Consider the following 22,116-nt stretch of genomic DNA (forward strand, 5'->3'; position numbering starts at 1 on the left):
CTCCAACAAACACTCTAAATGTTAAAGGAATTATCTGGAGGTCGAGTGGTGCTAATTTTCCCCGGCACACCTTTGGTGCCCGTTCACTAAAGGGGGAAGCAAAGAAGAGCAACGGGCAGAAAATTACAGAGTAGTCACTTCCTTAATAGTCCTACCCAGAATGGAGGGAGGGGACGGGGAGAGAAAGAGATCTAATGAAGGGGAGATAAATTACAAAAAGGAAGGGGAAATGGGGAAAGAAAAGAGAGAAATGAAGGGGGGATGGAGAGAGAGTAGAGAAAAGGGGCGAGAGTGACGTTGGCAGTACGTATAGGAGACAGAGCCTGGTCCGTCCAGTATCATGAATACGCCCAGCTGGCATGGCTCGTTGCCTGACTGTCAGGGCAGATGTTGGGAGCAGAGGAGAGGGGAGCAGGCCCCTTAGCTTCAGGCCTACCCATGATGCACCAGCTGGCATCTGAAGAGCCCACTCCACTCTCCTCTGACTACACATCCAGATGGGGACAGACAAGTCAAACAGGAGTTTTACCCCTGACCAGAAGGGGTAGGGGGTGGGTAGAGGGAAGGTGCCTGGTGGGTGGTTATAGTGAGAGAGTGGGCACGTCGGTCTGCCATGTGTGGGTACAAAGCGTGGACTTCCTGGTGTCTGTGGATGTATGGTCAGGCGGGTGGAAGCATGCAGGCGGCAGTTGGGCGGAGGGAGGAATCTTGGAGATGACAGAGACAAATGTGGGATCAGAATGACAGTCACAGGATGCAGCTGGCAGCCATCACCATCAAGTACTTCCTCCCCATCACAATTAGACCCTGTGTGTGTGTGTGTGTGTGTGTGTGTGTGTGTGTGTGTGTGTGTGTGTGTGTGTGTGTGTGTGTGTGTGTGTGTGTGTGTGTGTGAGACTGACTGCAGCCTGCAGGCTTTTGGATCAAGAGGAGAAAGACAGGAGGAGGAAAGGATGAGAGGAAACAATGTTTGAATGCTTGTCATTGTGTGGATGAAAGGTTGCAGATGCACTCCAAGTTCTCTAAATGAACGGGCCAGTGTGACAATTAGGGAAATGTTTCTAGTTTAAGCGGTCACAAAAAAGAAAAAAAAATCGTTTTCAGCTGCAGCTATGACGAACATCATGTTGAGGAGCTAAGTTGTGCTCCCCAAAGTTTGTAATTCCAGGCTATCTTCCAGACATCGTCAGCAGGAGCAGTAGTGGGCAGTGGCCTCGACTTGTTACATCACTGATGTCTTTAAAAACAGATACAGCCAATTCACTAATGGAGCCAGCTAGTACTTAGTTTTATCAGTTGGAGATGTAAGATGTCCAGGCCTCGGGAAACAGACAGAAAATGATTGTCCTCTATGAAGCAGAGGGCGAGAGAGAGAGAGAAAGAAAGAGAGAGAAAGATACCCAGATGCTCTTAGGTGCTTCCCATTTCCTCTCTTTCTCAATCAAATTTTCCCTGGATCTTGATAACTCAGAGGTCGAGATAAAGTCAACATTGGAAGTGGAATCACAACGGGAGTTAATTGATTAGGAATGAGCACGAACTCACACACACACACACACACACACGTAATTGCTTTGGTCAGCTTGTAGGACTTCCCTGTTTCTTGGCAGGGGGAATGTATATGGATGATGGAGACATGAGAGGAGCTGATTGTCCGATAGTACCACGGCCACACAGACCGTTTGTGGTTAGTCTACCTGATCAATGATTACAATTGTGCCAGTGTGATGACTTTGGTTGATTAAGATTGATTCAGACCAAAACATGTCTTTAATAAGCAGAGAGGACAATCAAATGATTCAGTGGAGGAATGGCAGCATATAACCCTATTTAGTGCAGGCCCTGATCAAAGGTACAGATCTGCCATCTTAATTCGATCACTCTGTTGTTGCAGAGAAATTTGCTGCGTAGCAGGAAATGCTAATTGCGGTGTATTTAAAGTTTATATGTTTAAATATACACTAAGTATACCAAACAACCTTAATTCATCGGAGCGTGGATTCTACAAGGTGTTGAAAGCATTCCATAGAGAGGCTGGTCCATGTTGACTCCAATGCTTCCCACAGTTGTGTCAAGTTGGCTGGATGGCCTTTGAGTGGTGGACCATTCTTGATACGCACAGGAAACGTTAAGTGTGAAAAACCCAGCAGTGTTACAGTTCTTGACACAAACCAGTGCGCCTGGCACCTACTACCATACCCCATTCAAAGACACTTACGTTTTTTCCCTTGCCCATTCACCCTCTGAATGGCACACATACACAATCCATGTCTTAATTGTCTCAAGGTTTAAAAATCCTTCTTTAACCTGTCTCCTCCCCTTCATCTACACTGATTGAAGTGGATTTAACAAGTGACGTCAATACGGGATCATAGGTTTCACCTGAACTCACCTGGTCAGTCTATGTCATGGAAACAGCAGTTGTTCTTAATGTTTTGTTCTGTGTATAAGTATATATTGTTTTCAGACTTGATTTGTATCAAGCCCTACAAAGTATATCCATTGATTATAATCCACAGAATGATTCACATTTCCTGTTGCTGCAGGATTATTTCCCTGCTGTGAGAAGCAGGGTCCAATTCTACAGTACATTAAATAAGGACTAGGGTACCATTTAGGACAGAACCAGTGTCTCCCATCTTGGTAACGTTTTATTCTACACTTCCTAAATGATCTGGAATGTACTTAGAAACAACCTGATAACAGCATACCTACAAAACTATTACCTAGGAAGTACCTGTCATGAAAAAGCCTAGAAAACCATACCCCAAAAAACAAAATTGGCTGCAATGGCGCTCTCTCGTGGAAGCTTTATGTTCCAACTAGGAACAAAGATGATCAAGTAAGTAAATAAAGCACAATATTAAGAAACATATTCACACCATCGCCCAGGCCATACAGAGTGCGATTTAAGTACAGTTGGATAGCTCCAGTTCCTCAGACTTCAGCAAAGCCCCGTCTGTCCTCTGACCTGTGTGTGTCTGAACAGTATGTGTGTTCCTTGTGACCTCTGTGAGTCATAGGTCTGAGTTTCTCACAGATTCTGCTTCTTCAGCGGAATGTTTCTATTTCTTCTTCTGTCAAAGGTTCCGTTGCAGAGGAGGAGGGGAGAAATAGATTCGTCAAAGAGCTAGCTGGAGGGAATGGGAAGAATATCTTAAATAATGTTCTAGGGCCATCTAGTGGCATAGACTGATGCAACAACACATATGTTTTTTAATAAGGTGGATATAATGAGAGCATTTTCATTGAGGGTATTGACACAATTATTTCGTTTTTCTTATTTATTATAAGCAACTGGTCAGATACATATAAACAACCTGTAGGAAAAGGACAGAACCCTGCGACTTTGTTTTAACAAGGTAATTATCCGTATCGCTTTAGCAAAGATAATTTACATTACACACACATAGGCAGTAACACACATGCGCGTGCACACACACACACACTGTCTTGTACAGCTAACCTTGTGGGGACACACAATTCCGTCCCATTCAAAATCCTATTTTCCCTAACCCTTCCGTCCCATTCAAAATCCTATTTTCCCTAACCCCTAACCCATACTCTTACCATAACCCTAAACCCAACCATAACCCTAACTTTAACCCAAAAACCTAACCTAACCTTAACCCTAACCCTAGCTCCTAACTTTAAAACAAAAAATAGCTCCTAACCCTTAACGTAATTCTAACCCTAACACTAATTCTAACCTTAACCCTAAACCCCCTAGAAATAGCATTTGACCTCATTGGGACTAACAAAATGTCCCTTGTTGGTCAAATTGTTGTTTGTTTACTATTCTGGTGGGGATTTCTGGTCCCCACAAGAATAATTAAACACGTGCACACAGACGCACACGCACCACGCACACACACACACACTTCATTTTTTTTTAACTTTAATTTGCGCAGTAAAAAAGGAACATATTTATATATAATGCATAAATAATTATGAAAGAAAAACATTATGCACCCATTAATTACAACTCATAATTTATGAAAGTTAATTGAAAAAAAGTAAACATCCCTTTGACCACCTGTCAACAAACAAATGTCCGTCTGTCTCTACCACCACAATTCAATCCCCTTGGAGAATAGTCGGCTGTAACTGATTCATTTACTTTACATGAGGTTTGTCCATCTACAACACTGAATAAACAGTCTGCACTATCAACTGCCAGTCTGCCATAGCCAATATTATGCATATAACCTGTTTTCAGGCAGAGGACTCTGACTCTTCAGATATGTCATTGCATCATTAGCATGAAAAGCTTGAACTACATCTAAGGCCTTGCTGCATCTGTTCCTTTGAATTACTTGGAGTGTTATTGTGGCTACCTAGGTTGCGTTCTATCTAGCTTTTGCAATACAGAACACATTATAGAATAGCACCAAGGCAGGGAGAAAGACTGAAGCATAAATGTGCGTGAGTGATTATTGTAGACATTGTAGTCACACGCATCCCTCAACCGATGCAACAGCCACACTGAATAGGAGCAGTATTGAGAGATCACGTATGATATGTATATAGCAATACGCCTAAGCAGTTTGGATACAAGTAGGCTGTTCTAGTTAGGATTGAGGATGTTACACAGCAGTAGATATGAGACCAAGATATAAAGAGAACCCACTCTCTTCTGGTGGAACAAGATATAAAGAGAACCCACTCTCTTCTGGCGGAACAAGATATAAAGAGAACCCACTCTCTTCTGGCGGAACAAGATATAAAGAGAACCCACTTTCTTCTGGCGGAACAAGATATAAAGAGAACCCACTTTCTTCTGGTGGATCAGAAGGTAAAGAAGAAATTGTGAACCCAGTCACACCCTTCTGACTTAACAACAAAGACCAGATTCTATTAAACTCGCAAAGGGGATACAAAGCACATCGTTTTTGCTCCGTGAAAATAAACCCTTTCAATAACATCATCAAATAGAATTGTTGCCGTATTTCTCTCAACAAACCCTGAAACAGTTCCTTGAATTAGCTATTTTTTTTTTTTTTCAGTACGAGAGCCTTGTGATTTTTCTGCCACATGGAATCGGGATTCCCTGCAGTGCACGTTTGATGGAATTCAGGTCTTTGAGATGTTGAATAAAGTTACTAAAGGAAATGGAAAAACAATGATTAACCATAATAAGCCATCAAAGCAACAGTCAGAGAAACCAACAGGAGACAAACATAAAGTCAGGCAGGCAGAGAATGAGACATGTTCAGACCTGGGTTGAAATAGTATTTGTATTCTTTATAATACTTTCTGCATTTAATTGAGCCTGGCCTGGAGTGGCAGATGGGCAGGGTTTGCACTTTTGGGACAATTCCAATGGTTCCATTGTGCCAGGCAAGCTCAGTCAAGCACAGTTGAAAACAGATACAATTTGAACCCGTGTCGGTAAAATGCAGCTGTACATACTACAAAGGTAAATAAATTATATTTACATGGCATCGTCCGCCCTTTTATCATATCACATACAAGAGGTAAAAGAAGCAACATTTGTTTTTGAAAAAAGGTCTACTTTTTTTTTTTTTTTACATTTCTAGCACAAGACTGTACATCATCTTGTATTGAGAGGCAGCTTCCTAGAAATAAGAACATATCATGCTGCACTAATATAGTGCAATATTGAGCCTGAAAACGGAAGAGAAAGGGAGAGGCAGGCAGAGATTTCCTACAAAGGTTGACAGCGTTTCTATAAGATTAGGACATTTTTGCTTTGTTTTGTTTTCTAGGGAAAAGGATCCAGTCCAGAAGAAAAATAGAGAGGCAGCCATTTTCTCCAGGAATAATTTAAAAAAGCATTGCGTATTTCTCATCTAATTTCCAACAGAGCAGCTGTTGCCAAGAAGGAAGGACTCTTTGTTTTTTCAGGGCCCTCTCCAACAACCTTCATCTTGAAAGATGTTTTTATTTGACAGAAAAAAGTAGTAAATGGCAGATAAGCAAAGGCAGACTTCCTTAAGAAGAAGATAGAGTTTGTGAAGGCTCTTGTGAAACAAAGTATACAAAAATGTAATAAATAAAAAATATTGAGGAAGGAAGATTCTAGGCTACTAATGAACGAACATGACTCGATTTCTGTTTGACTTCTTTTTTGCTTTTTTTGTTGTTGTTGTTGATAAATCCGTGACATAACCCAAGTCTTCCCAGAGTTCCAGATGTTTTAAGCCACGCCCACTGGTTGCCTGAGGAGAAAGGTCAAAGATGGGTCTCCTTGACAACCTGTCTGTCTGTTTCCACGATGACAGTCTCCACAACGTCAGTGTAAAATGATTCTGTCAGTAGATTCGGAGGAGGTTTACATGTCAGCGTCTCCGTCGTAGGCCAGGGTCAGGGGCTTGAGCCGGTTGTTATACATCTGTCTTCTCTGGGGTTTCTTTGGCTTTTTACTAGGAAATAAAAAATGGCAGAAAACATTGCTATTACATGTTTTATATTTCAATTATTGAAGAGGAAATGTAGATACCCATAGCCTTAATATGTAGGCCTATATACCATAATAACAATAAAGGATTTATCCATAGCAGGTTACCCCCACCTGTTACCCCAACCTGATACACAGAGCTTGCTCTGCTATCTTTTGAAAACACCACAACTTTCAGTTGGGTAATTTGCCTCGTGTCAGAGCTACGTGCATCACTCTGCTGAAGGCCATGCTTTTAGTAGACGGTCAGTTCTTCCATCATGCAAAGGCAATATTCAAATAGCTAATGATTCTGTTCCTATACTGCCGTTGTCCTTGTTGGTTAAAGCACTAGTTAGTGAGCCACATTTCAGAAGCACATTTGAGTGGCCCTTGTCCTAGCATTGAAGTGATGCTGTAGTGGATGATGCAACACTTCATGGACAATTTCAACAGCTGCTATTATTTGTTTTTATATTGAGGCATGTGAGAGAGATTGGACTCTGAAGGAAGATGACGAGCGGACAAGCACAGTACAGAAAGCAGCTTTTTCTTCAGCCCAGAACAGTTCCCACTCACCTTAATGCAAACTAGGCTATGGCAAACAGAGACAGTGTAGGCAGTTAGCTATAGGTACATAATGAGGACAACACTATAGTATGTCTGGGCAGGCTCTAATATATCACACATCACAACTTCACATAGAAAACACAGGGACGGGAGACAATGATAAATATATATCAAATGTAAATAGGATATCTTATGAAATGTGTCTTATGTCCATCATGAATGGATAGGGAATAATGGGTGGAATGAATAAGAGATTGAATGGCAAGGGATGAGAGATCATTGAATTGTGGTCATGAGTGATTCTTCCATCTGGCCACAAGAGGGCAGTATGCTACTGAAAGTGAAAGCTGATCATCATTTTACTGTGATGTCAATGTTGTGTCCCTGAAATGTCAAAAATATGGCATCCATATTAGGAAGTCCTTCAACAAATAACCAATGACTTCCTAAAATAGATGCCGTACAAAAGTATGTTTAAGTATGGAGGTGCTCAAGACTACTAAACAAAATCCAGGAACAGAGGTCAAACAGAGGGACATGGGGGATGACTTCCTGCTCACCTCCATCAATAACTCCATGTGATTGGTCGGACAGGCACATGTGACAGCAGATGTGGGGAGGAGAGAAAGACGAAGGGGTACGGGAGATTGTGTGAACACTGCAGCGAGGGCCGCCGTTAGGTCAGGACCCCTAAGTTATGAGTGTTTCAATGCATTGTGGTTGTTGGTGTTTTTGTTCATTGTTATGTTTTTTTGTTGATGCTGTTGTGGTTGTAGTTGATATTGATGTTGTTCATTATATGGTTGTTGGTGATAGTGTTGATTTTGTGGTTGTAGTTGTTCTAGTTCGTGTGCTTCATGCTGGCAGTCAGGACACGTATAAGCCACGGTATGATTGTTTTGTTCCATCCAGACCACCGTATCAGTACACTGGTCAGGGTTCGAGTACCACCGACTGATGGTGGGGGGGGGGGGGGGGTTGAGAGATGAACGGATAAGATGGGGAGAGGAATGAATGGATGAGGTGGAGAGAGAGATGGAAAGAAAAAGAAAAATGGAGAGTACAGATAATGTCATGACTTGAAATTAAAATGAATGGGTAAAAATGAAACTGATGTGATCATGAAGACATATACATACAGGTGATGACATACATACATACATACATACATACATACATACATACATACATAATATGCTGAAAAAAATATAAACGCAACATGTAAAGTGTTGGTCCCATGTTTCATGAGCTAAAATAAAAGATCCCTGAAATGTTCCATTTGAACAAAAAGCTTATTTCTCTAAAATGTTGTGCACACATTTGTTTACATCCCTGTTAGTGAGCATTTCTCCTTTTCCAAGATAATCCATCCACCTGACAGGTGTGGCATATCAAGAAGCTGATTAAACAGCATGATCAATACAAAGGTGCACCTTGTGCTGGGGACAATAAAAGGCCACTCTAAAATTAGTAGTTTTGTTACACAACATAATGCCACAGATGTCTCAACTTTGAGGGAGCGTGCAATTGACATGCTGGTTGAAGGTATGTCCACCAGAAATGTTGACAGAGAATTTAATGTAAATTGTTCTACCATAAGCCGCCTCCAGCATCGTTTTAGATCATTTGGCAGTACTTCCAACCAGCCTCACAACCGCAGACCACATGTAACCACACCAGCACTGGACCTCCACATCTGGCTTCTTCACCTGCGGGATTGTCTGAGACCAGCCAAACTGTCAAAAACCGTCTCAATGAAGCTCATCTGCATGCTTGTCGTCCTCACCAGGGTCTTGACCTGACTGTGGTTCAGTATCATAACCGACTTCAGTGGATAAATGCTCACCTTCGATGGTCACTGGCACGCTGGAGAAGTGTGCTCTTCACAGATGAATCCAGGTTTCAACTGTACCAGGAAGATGGCAGACAGCGTGTATGGCGTTGTGTGGGCGAGCGGTTTGCTGATGTCAACATTATGAACAGAGTGCCCCATGGTGGCGGTGGGGTTATGGTATGGGCAGGCATAAGCTACGGACAACGAACACAATTGCATTTTATCGATGGCAATTTGAATGCACAGAGATACCTTGATGAGATCCTGAGGCCCATTGTCGTGCCATTCATCTGCCACTATCACCTCATGTTTCAGCATGATAATGCACGGCCCCATGTTGCAAGGATGTGTACACAATTCCTGGAAGCTGAAAATGTCCCAGTTCTTCCATGGTCTGCATACTCACCAAACACGTCAACCATTGAGCATGTTTGAGATGCTCTGGATTGACTCGTACTACAGCATGTTCCAGTTCTCGCCAATATCCAGAAACTTCGCATAGCCATTGAAGAGGAGTGGGACAACATTCCACAGGCCACAGTCAACAGCCTGATCAACTCTATGTGAAGGAGATGTGTTGCGCTCCATGAGGGAAATGGTGGTCACATCAGATACTGACTGGTTTTCTGATTCAGGCCCCTATCTTTTTTTACGTATATGTGACCAACAGATGCATATCTGCTTCCCAGTCATGAGAAATCCATAGATTAGGTCCTAATTAATGTATTTCAATTGACTGACTTCCTTATATGAACTGGAACTCAGTAAAATCTTTGAAATTGTTGCATGTTGCGTTTATATTTTAGGTCAGTGTAAATACATACATACAGGTGACCACTAGCATAGCTTAGTGGTTAGAGTGTTGGATTAGTAACTGAAAGGTTACAAGATCGAATCCCTGAGCTGACAAGGTACACATCTGTCGTTCTGCCCCTGAACAAGGCCGTTAACCCGCTGTTCCTAGGCCGTCATTGAAAATAAGAATTTGTTCTTAACTGACTTGCCTAGTTAAATAAAGTTCAAATAAAAAATACAGATGAATGACATACTTCAAGAAATATCAAACAGGTTAACCTACCAGGCTAGGAAGGTCATGGAGACTATAAATACGAGGAGAACAAAAGCTCCGGCTGCAACACCGTAGACCCACGTCTTCAGTTTACCATCTGTAGAGAACACATCACACACTTAGTGCACTGACAGGGGACTAACTCCAGCTCACACTATAATGTCAATGGCTTTGGTGCAGATCCAATCCTGTGCAGAAGAGGGCAGCAGTACACCAAATATTTTCCAGGTCATCTATTGTGTGTAAATGATCGTTGGTGGATTGTGCTTTAATTTTGCTGTAAATATTAAGATCCAGCACATCACATCATACATGAATTGAAATTATGGCTATTTTGAGGGTGAGAAATTCTGGGCCTAATCCTAAATTTAAATGGTGGTGTGAGACTTCTGTTCATAAAATGTCTTGACGGCATTAGGGGATTTGTGCAAAAACAATTTGTGGCTACCGGGAATGACAATGCAGAATGGTTGGCTTTCTGTAGCAAATTCTGTTATAATTCCTGAATATATTCACATTTACTTTCTACAAAGTAATAGGCCGATATTCTAACAAGATTCAAAATAAAACATAATAACAACCAAGAACAAATGTCTTGGATGGTTCCTACTGTCCCGTAAATTGCTAGAGTAAATCTGTCTGGTTAGAGTACCTGGTCCGAATGGCTGTAGGAACCAGGTGCGTCCAGCTCGGCCAGGCAGGCTGTTGGAGGGCTGTGTGGGGCTGACCGCCCTGATGGTCTTCACATCAGCCCTGTTGTCCCCCGCCGTGGGGATCTCTAACACAGGGATCACCGTACACTGGTCCAGCAGGCCGTCTGAAGTCATCACCTCCGTGTAGCGCTCCTCGCAGCCACACACCCCCGCCTGGGACAGGAAGGGAGGTACACACATGTATTAGTGAAATGCAGTTGCACATCAAGGGGTTGCTTTGCAGGTGTGTTGGAGATGTTTAGCAATTGGTGCACTTCATGAGTATCACACAATTCACACACACACACACACACACACACACACACACACACACACACACACACACACACACACACACACACACACACACACACACACACACACACATTATAAAATCAAAACATAGACGCAAGGCATTTTTGTCAGTTTCGTCTCTACAGCAAATAATACAGTCGGAGGCTGGTGACCTGGCTAAGCACCAAGTTGGATTAAAGTGAGGTTATTTCTTATCAAATATTCCCGGGTGTAATCGAATGAATCATCACTCAGCTTTAGCTCAGGCTCATATCTTGGCAGTATTAACATTAACCATCACACGTTTCAATCCCCTTTGTGATGCTAGTGCTGCATTGAGAGATCAGACAGAAATTCATGCTCTGAGATTTATAGGTTGGTGTCTGTTGGGGTTGGGGTATACAGCCCGCCAGCCCAAAGGCTTCCCCTATTCTTTCTCTCTTTCCACTCTCTCTGTTCGCTCATCACTCGAGCTCTCTCAGATCACTCCTCTGCCAACCCAGGGGTTTTTCATTATCTTTCATCCCCCTCTTTCCTTTTTTCTCTCATCACCCCGAGATTAAATACCAACAATGCAAACAGTGGCTGTACGGCTGACTCCCCCCCCCCCACACCACACACACACACACACACACACACACACACACACACACACACACACACACACACACACACACACACACACACACACACACACACACACACACAACTTCATGAACACACAGACAAACATAAAATTTGGGAATGATGGACAGAACAAATTAGATTCACTCACGACCACACCTACAAGCACAAAATAACACTGGCACAAGAGACACATTTACACACAGTCATAAACACATTTACACACAGTCATAAACACATTTACACACAGTCATAAACACATTTACACAGCCAAGATGACTAACAACACAAACATGAAAGAGAACAGACATTTGAGCCACATCCAGCTAGACATGTTGCTGTAGCTCTCTCACAGCTCCCTCAGCACTGACTAGAGGCCTGAGTCCTGGTTCAGGGTGTTAGTAATAGTGACTGGTTCTGATGCGTTCTGACATGGGTGTGTGTATAGATGGTGCCGATCCCCCATAGACACAGACACAGCCCACACACACACACACACACACACACACACACACACACACACACAAGCACTCCCAGTGTACCCATGTAATCGGTCCCCCGGTGTGTCCAGGAAATTGACTCCGTTTGTAGTGAACACAAATGCTGGAAGCGCTCAGCCCGAGGAGGGACAAACTCCACTTCAAAGACCAGGCTGAATATTATGGGATGTTTCTCTCTTACATACAACTGAGAATCAAATACACCCTTTGAATACCACTGGGTTGAAGAATACCGTACTGTATTGTATTGAATAAAAAAAAATATATATATATATATTTATGTCTAATGTTGTTTGTACTGGTTCTGGGATTTCATGTGAGATGCTTGATAATGTGAGATGGAGTTTAATTGAGAAAATAAGTATAATTGAAAAAGAAAATAGTCTTGTTGATCATGTATGTAGTATTCTCCTGCTACGGCAGATGCAGTAATTACAGGGGAATTCATCTGCACATAACATGTCTGTCTGTCTGTCTGTCTGTCTGTCTGTCTGTCTGTCTGTCTGTCTGTCTGTCTGTCTGTCTGTCTGTCTGTCTGTCTGTCTGTCTGTCTGTCTGTCTGTCTGTCTGTCTGTCTGTCTGTCTGTCTGTCTGTCTGTGTCTCCCTCCCTCCCCCATCACCTCTGTGCAGAAGGAGCGTGGTTTGTTGCAGGCTGGGTCACATGATCGGTCTGCCACGGGTTGGGCCGTCATAGGGCAGCCACCTGTATGGTAGAGGTCAGAGGGCAAGTGTCAGTAGGGAGGGGTTTGGGGCAGCGAGGGGATGAAAGTGAGGGTGCCATAGGGAGAGGTCTCCCTTTATGACATAAAGATGCTGTACATTTTATTGTCTCACTAATGCAGGTAGACAAGCACATACATGTATACACAAGATGTACACAAGCAGACACACACAGTCTTGTGCAACGAGCCTATGGAGACACACATTTCAGTCCCATTCAATAACGTATTTTCCCTAACCCCTAACCTTAAAACTAACCCTAAACCAATTCTAACACTAATTCTAACCTTTACCCTAAACCTCATAGAAATAGCATTTGACATTGTGGAGACTAACTGTCCCCAGTTGGTCAAATGTTTGTTTACTATTCTTGTGGGGACTTATAGTTAACCACGTCCAAACGCACACACAGCAGAGCAGCGGACATGCGGTCCACATTGTTGGGAAGCTTTCACTGCTGTATTTGTTACTGTACTTCTGTCAGTCTGTTGTGCTGCAGGCAACATGGATCTCTCTCTCTCTCTCTGTCTCTCATTCCACAGCAGGAGGCAAGCAACAACAATGGGTCCTCCAATGCTTTCCAATTAATTTCCCCTCACAGATAGCTAGCTGCTCAAGACGCCTCCCAAAACACAGAGACAAAAACACACAGTTCCAAAAACACACTTAGATAAACAGGAAAGCAGACTGAGCTCTCTGGGTCTCAGATGATTTGTGTGTACTGTGGTGAGATGATGCACTCACTGTAAGATGTACACTGATACACCTTCAGATATCAAGGACAGCATTCTTGCGTCCCAAATGACACCCTATTTCCTACATAGTGCACTACTTTTGAAGAGAGCCCTATGGACTCTGGTCAAAAGTAGTGCACTATTTAGGAAATAGGGGGCCATTTGGGACATACCATGCCTGGGAAGGGAAGGTAGGCCAGCCCTGGCCCCATTCCTATCTCTTTATCGCCTCAGGGAGATTCCCTCCCATCGTCCCATCAATGCAGTGGACTGCCTCAAGGCAAAAAGAAAGGAGCTCGCTGTTTTCTCACTAGGCTTTTATTTGAACTACACTGGGATAAATCAATATATACAAGAGAAGGGTATCGGAGACAAGAGTAGGAATACTGTAGTGGTAGTGGGGGGGGGGGGACTAGACACACTAGACCAACAGTATACAGAGTAGGAATACTGTAGTGGTAGTGGGGGGGAACTAGACCAACTAGACCAACAGTATACAGAGTAGGAATACTGTAGTGGTAGTGGGGGGGGGACTAGACCAACAGTATAAAGAGTAGGAATACTGTAGTGGTAGTGGGGGGGGGGGGGGGGGGGGGGGGGGACTAGACCAACAAGACCAACAGTATACAGAGGAGGAATACTGTAGTGGTAGTGGGGGGGGGGGGGGACTAGACCAACTAGACCAACAGTATACAGAGTAGGAATACTGTAGTGGTAGTGGGGGGGGGGGGGGACACTAGACCAACTAGACCAACAGTATACAGAGTAGGAATACTGTAGTGGTAGTGGGGGGAGGGGGGGGGGACTAGACCAACTAGACCAACAGTATACAGAGTAGGAATACTGTAGTGGTAGTGGGGGGGGGGGGGGGGGGGGACTAGACCAACTAGACCAACAGTATACAGAGTAGGAATACTGTAGTGGTAGTGGGGGGGGGGGGGGGGACTAGACCAACAGTATACAGAGTAGGAATACTGTAGTGGTAGTGGGGGGGGGGGGGGGGACTAGACCAACAGTATACAGAGTAGGAATACTGTAGTGGTAGTGGGGGGGGGGGGGACTAGACCAACTAGACCAACAGTATACAGAGTAGGAATACTGTAGTGGTAGTGGGGGGGACTAGACCAACAGTATACAGAGTAGGAATACTGTAGTGGTAGTGGGGGGGGGGGACTAGACCAACTAGACCAACAGTATACAGAGTAGGAATACTGTAGTGGGGGGGGGGGGGGGGGGGGACTAGACCAACAGTATACAGAGTAGGAATACTGTAGTGGTAGTGGGGGGGGGGACTAGACCAACAGTATACAGAGTAGGAATACTGTAGTGGTAGTGGGGGGGGGGGGGGGGACTAGACCAACTAGACCAACAGTATACAGAGTAGGAATACTGTAGTGGTAGTGGGGGGGGACTAGACCAACAGTATACTGAGTAGGAATACTGTAGTGGTAGTGGGGGGGGGGGGACTAGACCAACTAGACCAACAGTATACAGAGTAGGAATACTGTAGTGGTAGTGGGGGGGACTAGACCAACAGTATACAGAGTAGGAATACTGTAGTGGTAGTGGGGGGGGGGGACTAGACCAACTAGACCAACAGTATACAGAGTAGGAATACTGTAGTGGTAGTGGGGGGGGGACTAGACCAACAGTATACAGAGTAGGAATACTGTAGTGGTAGTGGGGGGGGACTAGACCAACTAGACCAACAGTATACAGAGTAGGAATACTGTAGTGGTAGTGGGGGGGGGACTAGACCAACAGTATACAGAGTAGGAATACTGTAGTGGTAGTGGGGGGGGGGGACTAGACCAACAGTATACAGAGTAGGAATACTGTAGTGGTAGTGGGGGGGGGGGGGGGACTAGACCAACTAGACCAACAGTATACAGAGTAGGAATACTGTAGTGGTAGTGGGGGGGACTAGACCAACAGTATACAGAGTAGGAATACTGTAGTGGTAGTGGGGGGGGACTAGACCAACTAGACCAACAGTATACAGAGTAGGAATACTGTAGTGGTAGTGGGGGGGGGGGGACTAGACCAACTAGACCAACAGTATACAGAGTAGGAATACTGTAGTGGTAGTGGGGGGGGGGACTAGACCAACAGTATACAGAGTAGGAATACTGTAGTGGTAGTGGGGGGGGACTAGACCAACTAGACCAACAGTATACAGAGTAGGAATACTGTAGTGGTAGTGGGGGGGGGACTAGACCAACAGTATACAGAGTAGGAATACTGTAGTGGTAGTGGGGGGGGACTAGACCAACAGTATACAGAGGAGGAATACTGTAGTGGTAGTGGTAGTGGGGGGGGGGGGGGGGGGGTATACAGAGGAGGAATACAGTAGTGGTAGTGGGGGGGGGGGGTATACAGAGGAGGAATACTGTAGTGGTAGTGGTAGTGGGGGGGGGGGTATACAGAGGAGGAATACTGTAGTGGTAGTGGTAGTGGGGGGGGGGGGGGGTATACAGAGTAGGAATACAGTAGTGGTAGTGGGGGGGGGGGGTATACAGAGGAGGAATACTGTAGTGGTAGTGGGGGGGGGGGGGGTATACAGAGTAGGAATACTGTAGTGGTAGTGGGGGGGGGGTGTACAGAGGAGGAATACTGTAGTGGTAGTGGGGGGGGTATACAGAGGAGGAATACTGTAGTGGTAGTGGGGGGGGGGGTATACAGAGTAGGAATACTGTAGTGGTAGTGGGGGGGGGGGGGTATACAGAGTAGGAATACTGTAGTGGTAGTGGGGGGGGGGGGGGTATACAGAGTAGGAATACTGTAGTGGTAGTGGTAGTGGGGGGGTATACAGAGTAGGAATACTGTAGTGGTAGTGGGGGGGTATACAGAGTAGGAATACTGTAGTGGTAGTGAGGGGGTGTACAGAGGAGGGATACTGTAGTGGTAGTGGGGGGGGGGGGGGGGGGGTATACAGAGGAGGAATACTGTAGTGGTTGTGGGGGGGGGGGGTATACAGAGGAGGAATACTGTAGTGGTTGTGGGGGGGGGGTATACAGAGGAGGAATACTGTAGTGGTAGTGGGGGGGGGGGGGTATACAGAGTAGGAATACTGTAGTGGTAGTGGTAGGGGGGGGGTATACAGAGGAGGAATACTGTAGTGGTAGTGGTAGTGGGGGGGGGGGGGGGGGGGAGAATACAGAGTCGGAATACTGTAGTGGTAGTGGTAGTGTGGGGGGGGGTATACAGAGGAGGAATACTGTAGTGGTAGTGGTAGTGGGGGGGGGGGTATACAGAGGAGGAATACTGTAGTGGTAGTGGGGGGGTATACAGAGTAGGAATACTGTAGTGGTAGTGGTAGTGGGGGGGTATACAGAGGAGGAATACTGTAGTGGTAGTGGTAGTGGGGGGGGGGGGGAGAATACAGAGTCGGAATACTGTAGTGGTAGTGGGGGGGTTATACAGAGTAGGAATACTGTAGTGGTAGTGGTAGTGTGGGGGGGGGGGGTATACAGAGGAGGAATACTGTAGTGGTAGTGGTAGTGGGGGGGGGGGTATACAGAGGAGGAATACTGTAGTGGTAGTGGGGGGGTATACAGAGGAGGAATACTGTAGTGGTAGTGGGGGGGTATACAGAGGAGTAATACTGTAGTGGTAGTGGTAGTGGGGGGGGGGGGTATACAGAGTAGGAATACAGTAGTGGTAGTGGGGGGGGGGGGTATACAGAGGAGGAATACTGTAGTGGTAGTGGGGGGGGGGGGGTATACAGAGTAGGAATACTGTAGTGGTAGTGGGGGGGGGTGTACAGAGGAGGAATACTGTAGTGGTAGTGGGGGGGGTATACAGAGGAGGAATACTGTAGTGGTAGTGGGGGGGGGGGGTATACAGAGTAGGAATACTGTAGTGGTAGTGGGGGGGGGGGGTATACAGAGTAGGAATACTGTAGTGGTAGTGGGGGGGGGGGGTATACAGAGTAGGAATACTGTAGTGGTAGTGGTAGTGGGGGGGTATACAGAGTAGGAATACTGTAGTGGTAGTGGGGGGGTATACAGAGTAGGAATACTGTAGTGGTAGTGAGGGGGTGTACAGAGGAGGGATACTGTAGTGGTAGTGGGGGGGGGGGGGGGGGGGTATACAGAGGAGGAATACTGTAGTGGTTGTGGGGGGGGGGGGTATACAGAGGAGGAATACTGTAGTGGTTGTGGGGGGGGGGTATACAGAGGAGGAATACTGTAGTGGTAGTGGGGGGGGGGGGTATACAGAGTAGGAATACTGTAGTGGTAGTGGGGGGGGGGGGGTATACAGAGTAGGAATACTGTAGTGGTAGTGGTAGTGGGGGGGTATACAGAGGAGGAATACTGTAGTGGTAGTGGTAGTGGGGGGGGGGGGGGGGGGGGGAGAATACAGAGTCGGAATACTGTAGTGGTAGTGGTAGTGTGGGGGGGGGTATACAGAGGAGGAATACTGTAGTGGTAGTGGTAGTGGGGGGGGGGGTATACAGAGGAGGAATACTGTAGTGGTAGTGGGGGGGTATACAGAGTAGGAATACTGTAGTGGTAGTGGTAGTGGGGGGGGGGGTATACAGAGGAGGAATACTGTAGTGGTAGTGGTAGTGGGGGGGGGGGGTGAATACAGAGGCGGAATACTGTAGTGGTAGTGGGGGGGGGGTATACAGAGGAGGAATACTGTAGTGGTAGTGGGGGGGGGGGGTATACAGAGTAGGAATACTGTAGTGGTAGTGGGGGGGGGGGTATACAGAGGAGGAATACTGTAGTGGTAGTGGTAGTGGGGGGGGTATACAGAGGAGGAATACTGTAGTGGTAGTGGTAGTGGGGGGGGGGGGGGGGGGAATACAGAGTCGGAATACTGTAGTGGTAGTGGTAGTGTGGGGGGGGTATACAGAGGAGGAATACTGTAGTGGTAGTGGTAGTGGGGGGGGGGGTATACAGAGGAGGAATACTGTAGTGGTAGTGGGGGGGGTATACAGAGTAGGAATACTGTAGTGGTAGTGGTAGTGGGGGGGTATACAGAGGAGGAATACTGTAGTGGTAGTGGTAGTGGGGGGGGGGGGGAGAATACAGAGTCGGAATACTGTAGTGGTAGTGGGGGGGTTATACAGAGTAGGAATACTGTAGTGGTAGTGGTAGTGTGGGGGGGGGGGTATACAGAGGAGGAATACTGTAGTGGTAGTGGTAGTGGGGGGGGGGGGTATACAGAGGAGGAATACTGTAGTGGTAGTGGGGGGGTATACAGAGTAGGAATACTGTAGTGGTAGTGGTAGTGGGGGGGGGGGGGGTATACAGAGTAGGAATACTGTAGTGGTAGTGGGGGGGTATACAGAGTAGGAATACTGTAGTGGTAGTGGGGGGGTGTACAGAGGAGGAATACTGTAGTGGTAGTGGGGGGGGGGTATACAGAGGAGGAATACTGTAGTGGTAGTGGGGGGGGTATACAGAGGAGGAATACTGTAGTGGTTGTGGGGGGGGGGTATACATAGGAGGAATACTGTAGTGGTAGTGGTAGTGGGGGTGGTATACAGAGGAGGAATACTGTAGTGGTAGTGGGGGGGGGGGGGGTATACAGAGGAGGAATACTGTAGTGGTAGTGGGGGGGGGGTTATACAGAGGAGGAATACTGTAGTGGCAGTGGTAGTGGGGGTGGTATACAGAGGAGGAATACTGTAGTGGTAGTGGGGGGGGGGGGGGGTATACAGAGGAGGAATATTGTAGGGGTAGTGGGGGGGGTATACAGAGGAGGAATACTGTAGATGTAGTGGGGGGGGGGGGTATACAGAGGAGGAATACTGTAGTGGTAGTGGTAGTGGGGGGGGGGGGGGGGGGTATACAGAGGAGGAATACTGTAGTGGTAGTGGGGGGGTATACAGAGTAGGAATACTGTAGTGGTAGTGGTAGTGGGGGGGGGTATACAATGTAGGAATACTGTAGTGGTAGTGGGGGGGTATACAGAGTAGGAATACTGTAGTGGTAGTGGGGGGGTGTACAGAGGAGGAATACTGTAGTGGTAGTGGGGGGGGGGGGGGGTATACAGAGGAGGAATACTGTAGTGGTAGTGGGGGGGTATACAGAGGAGTAATACTGTAGTGGTAGTGGTAGTGGGGGGGGGGGTATACAGAAGAGGAATACTGTAGTGGTAGTGGGGGGGGGGGGGGTATACAGAGTAGGAATACAGTAGTGGTAGTGGGGGGGGGGTATACAGAGGAGGAATACTGTAGTGGTAGTGGGGGGGGGGGTATACAGAGGAGGAATACTGTAGTGGTAGTGGGGGGGGGTGTACAGAGGAGGAATACTGTAGTGGTAGTGGGGGGGGTATACAGAGGAGGAATACTGTAGTGGTAGTGGGGGGGGGGGGGTATACAGAGTAGGAATACTGTAGTGGTAGTGGGGGGGGGGTATACAGAGTAGGAATACTGTAGTGGTAGTGAGGGGGGGGGGTATACAGAGTAGGAATACTGTAGTGGTAGTGGTAGTGGGGGGGTATACAGAGTAGGAATACTGTAGTGGTAGTGGGGGGGTATACAGAGTAGGAATACTGTAGTGGTAGTGAGGGGGTGTACAGAGGAGGAATACTGTAGTGGTAGTGGGGGGGGGGTATACAGAGGAGGAATACTGTAGTGGTTGTGGGGGGGGGGGGGTATACAGAGGAGGAATACTATAGTGGTTGTGGGGGGGGTATACAGAGGAGGAATACTGTAGTGGTAGTGGGGGGGGGGGGTATACAGAGTAGGAATACTGTAGTGGTAGTGGGGGGGGGGGGGTATACAGAGTAGGAATACTGTAGTGGTAGTGGTAGTGGGGGGGTATACAGAGGAGGAATACTGTAGTGGTAGTGGTAGTGGGGGGGGGGGGGGGGGGAGAATACAGAGTCGGAATACTGTAGTGGTAGTGGGGGGGGTATACAGAGTAGGAATACTGTAGTGGTAGTGGTAGTGTGGGGGGGGGGGTATACAGAGGAGGAATACTGTAGTGGTAGTGGTAGTGGGGGGGGGGGGGTATACAGAGGAGGAATACTGTAGTGGTAGTGGGGGGGTATACAGAGTAGGAATACTGTAGTGGTAGTGGTAGTGGGGGGGGGGGGGGGGGGGGGGGGGTATACAGAGTAGGAATACTGTAGTGGTAGTGGGGGGGTATACAGAGTAGGAATACTGTAGTGGTAGTGGGGGGGTGTACAGAGGAGGAATACTGTAGTGGTAGTGGGGGGGGGTATACGGAGGAGGAATACTGTAGTGGTAGTGGGGGGGGTATACAGAGGAGGAATACTGTAGTGGTTGTGGGGGGGGGGGTATACAGAGGAGGAATACTGTAGTGGTAGTGGTAGTGGGGGTGGTATACAGAGGAGGAATACTGTAGTGGTAGTGGGGGGGGGGGGGGTATACAGAGGAGGAATACTGTAGTGGTAGTGGGGGGGGGGGGTTATACAGAGGAGGAATACTGTAGTGGCAGTGGTAGTGGGGGTGGTATACAGAGGAGGAATACTGTAGTGGTAGTGGGGGGGGGGGGTATACAGAGGAGGAATATTGTAGGGGTAGTGGGGGGGGTATACAGAGGAGGAATACTGTAGTGGTAGTGGGGGGGGTGTACAGAGGAGGAATACTGTAGTGGCAGTGGTAGTGGGGGTGGTATACAGAGGAGGAATACTGTAGTGGTAGTGGGGGGGGGGGGGTATACAGAGGAGGAATATTGTAGGGGTAGTGGGGGGGGTATACAGAGGAGGAATACTGTAGATGTAGTGGGGGGGGGGGGTATACAGAGGAGGAATACTGTAGTGGTAGTGGTAGTGGGGGGGGGGGGGTATACAGAGGAGGAATACTGTAGTGGTAGTGGGGGGGTATACAGAGTAGGAATACTGTAGTGGTAGTGGGGGGGGTGTACAGAGGAGGAATACTGTAGTGGTAGTGGGGGGGGGTATACAGAGGAGGAATACTGTAGTGGTAGTGGGGGGGGGTATACAGAGGAGGAATACTGTAGTGGTTGTGGGGGGGGGGGTATACAGAGGAGGAATACTGTAGTGGTAGTGGGGTGGGGGGGGGGGGGTATACAGAGGAGGAATACTGTAGTGGTAGTGGGGGGGGGGGGTTATACAGAGGAGGAATATTGTAGGGGTAGTGGGGGGGTATACAGAGGAGGAATACTGTAGATGTAGTGGGGGGGGGGGGGTATACAGAGGAGGAATACTGTAGGGGTAGTGGGGGGGGGTATACAGAGGAGGAATACTGTAGATGTAGTGGTAGTGGGGGGGGGGGGGGGGTATACTGAGGAGGAATACTGTAGTGGTAGTGGGGGGGGGGGGGTATACAGAGGAGGAATACTGTCGTGGTAGTGGGGGGGTATACAGAGTAGGAATACTGTAGTGGTAGTGGTGGTAGAACCGACTCACAGCTAAGTCAGTACTGCAGCACGTCCTCTGATAAGGGGTTTCTATGACAATGTTGTAGGTGACAGTAAGGACTTGGTTTGTCATTAGGAGTTAAACAGCACCACGGTAACCAGGCTGAAAGAAACAGAGGTTACCACAGCAGCCAGGGGGAGGGGTAAAGTCTGGAGCTTAATCATTATATATATAACGTAATATTATATCTGCAACTAAGCAGACACTGTTATCCAAAGTGACTTACACAGTGCATCAGTGCTTGAAAGAATGAAAAAGATTCCACTGCTCCCTTCAATATGACAGTACTTCTAACCAGGCAGTCTACCTTATGT

General features: G+C 46.9%; 1 protein-coding gene across 1 annotated transcript in view; it reads right to left on the reverse strand.

The window, feature by feature from the left end:
* Nucleotides 1-3,266: 3,266 nt before the first annotated feature.
* LOC106588717 (thrombospondin type-1 domain-containing protein 7A-like) overlaps nucleotides 3,267-22,116 on the reverse strand; it is a 165,408-nt gene continuing 146,558 nt past the window's right edge. The window contains exons 25-28 of the mRNA XM_014177994.3: nucleotides 12,605-12,687; nucleotides 10,526-10,739; nucleotides 9,883-9,970; nucleotides 3,267-6,386 (exon numbers count right to left, since the gene is read on the reverse strand). Of these exons, the coding sequence (XP_014033469.3) occupies nucleotides 6,296-6,386; nucleotides 9,883-9,970; nucleotides 10,526-10,739; nucleotides 12,605-12,687 (476 nt within the window). The 3' untranslated portion in view covers nucleotides 3,267-6,295. The remainder of the gene's footprint in view (nucleotides 6,387-9,882; nucleotides 9,971-10,525; nucleotides 10,740-12,604; nucleotides 12,688-22,116) is intronic.

Source organism: Salmo salar, chromosome 27, assembly GCF_965601325.2.
Source record: "Salmo salar chromosome 27, fSalSal1, whole genome shotgun sequence".
Classification (NCBI taxonomy): Eukaryota; Metazoa; Chordata; class Actinopteri; order Salmoniformes; family Salmonidae; genus Salmo; species Salmo salar.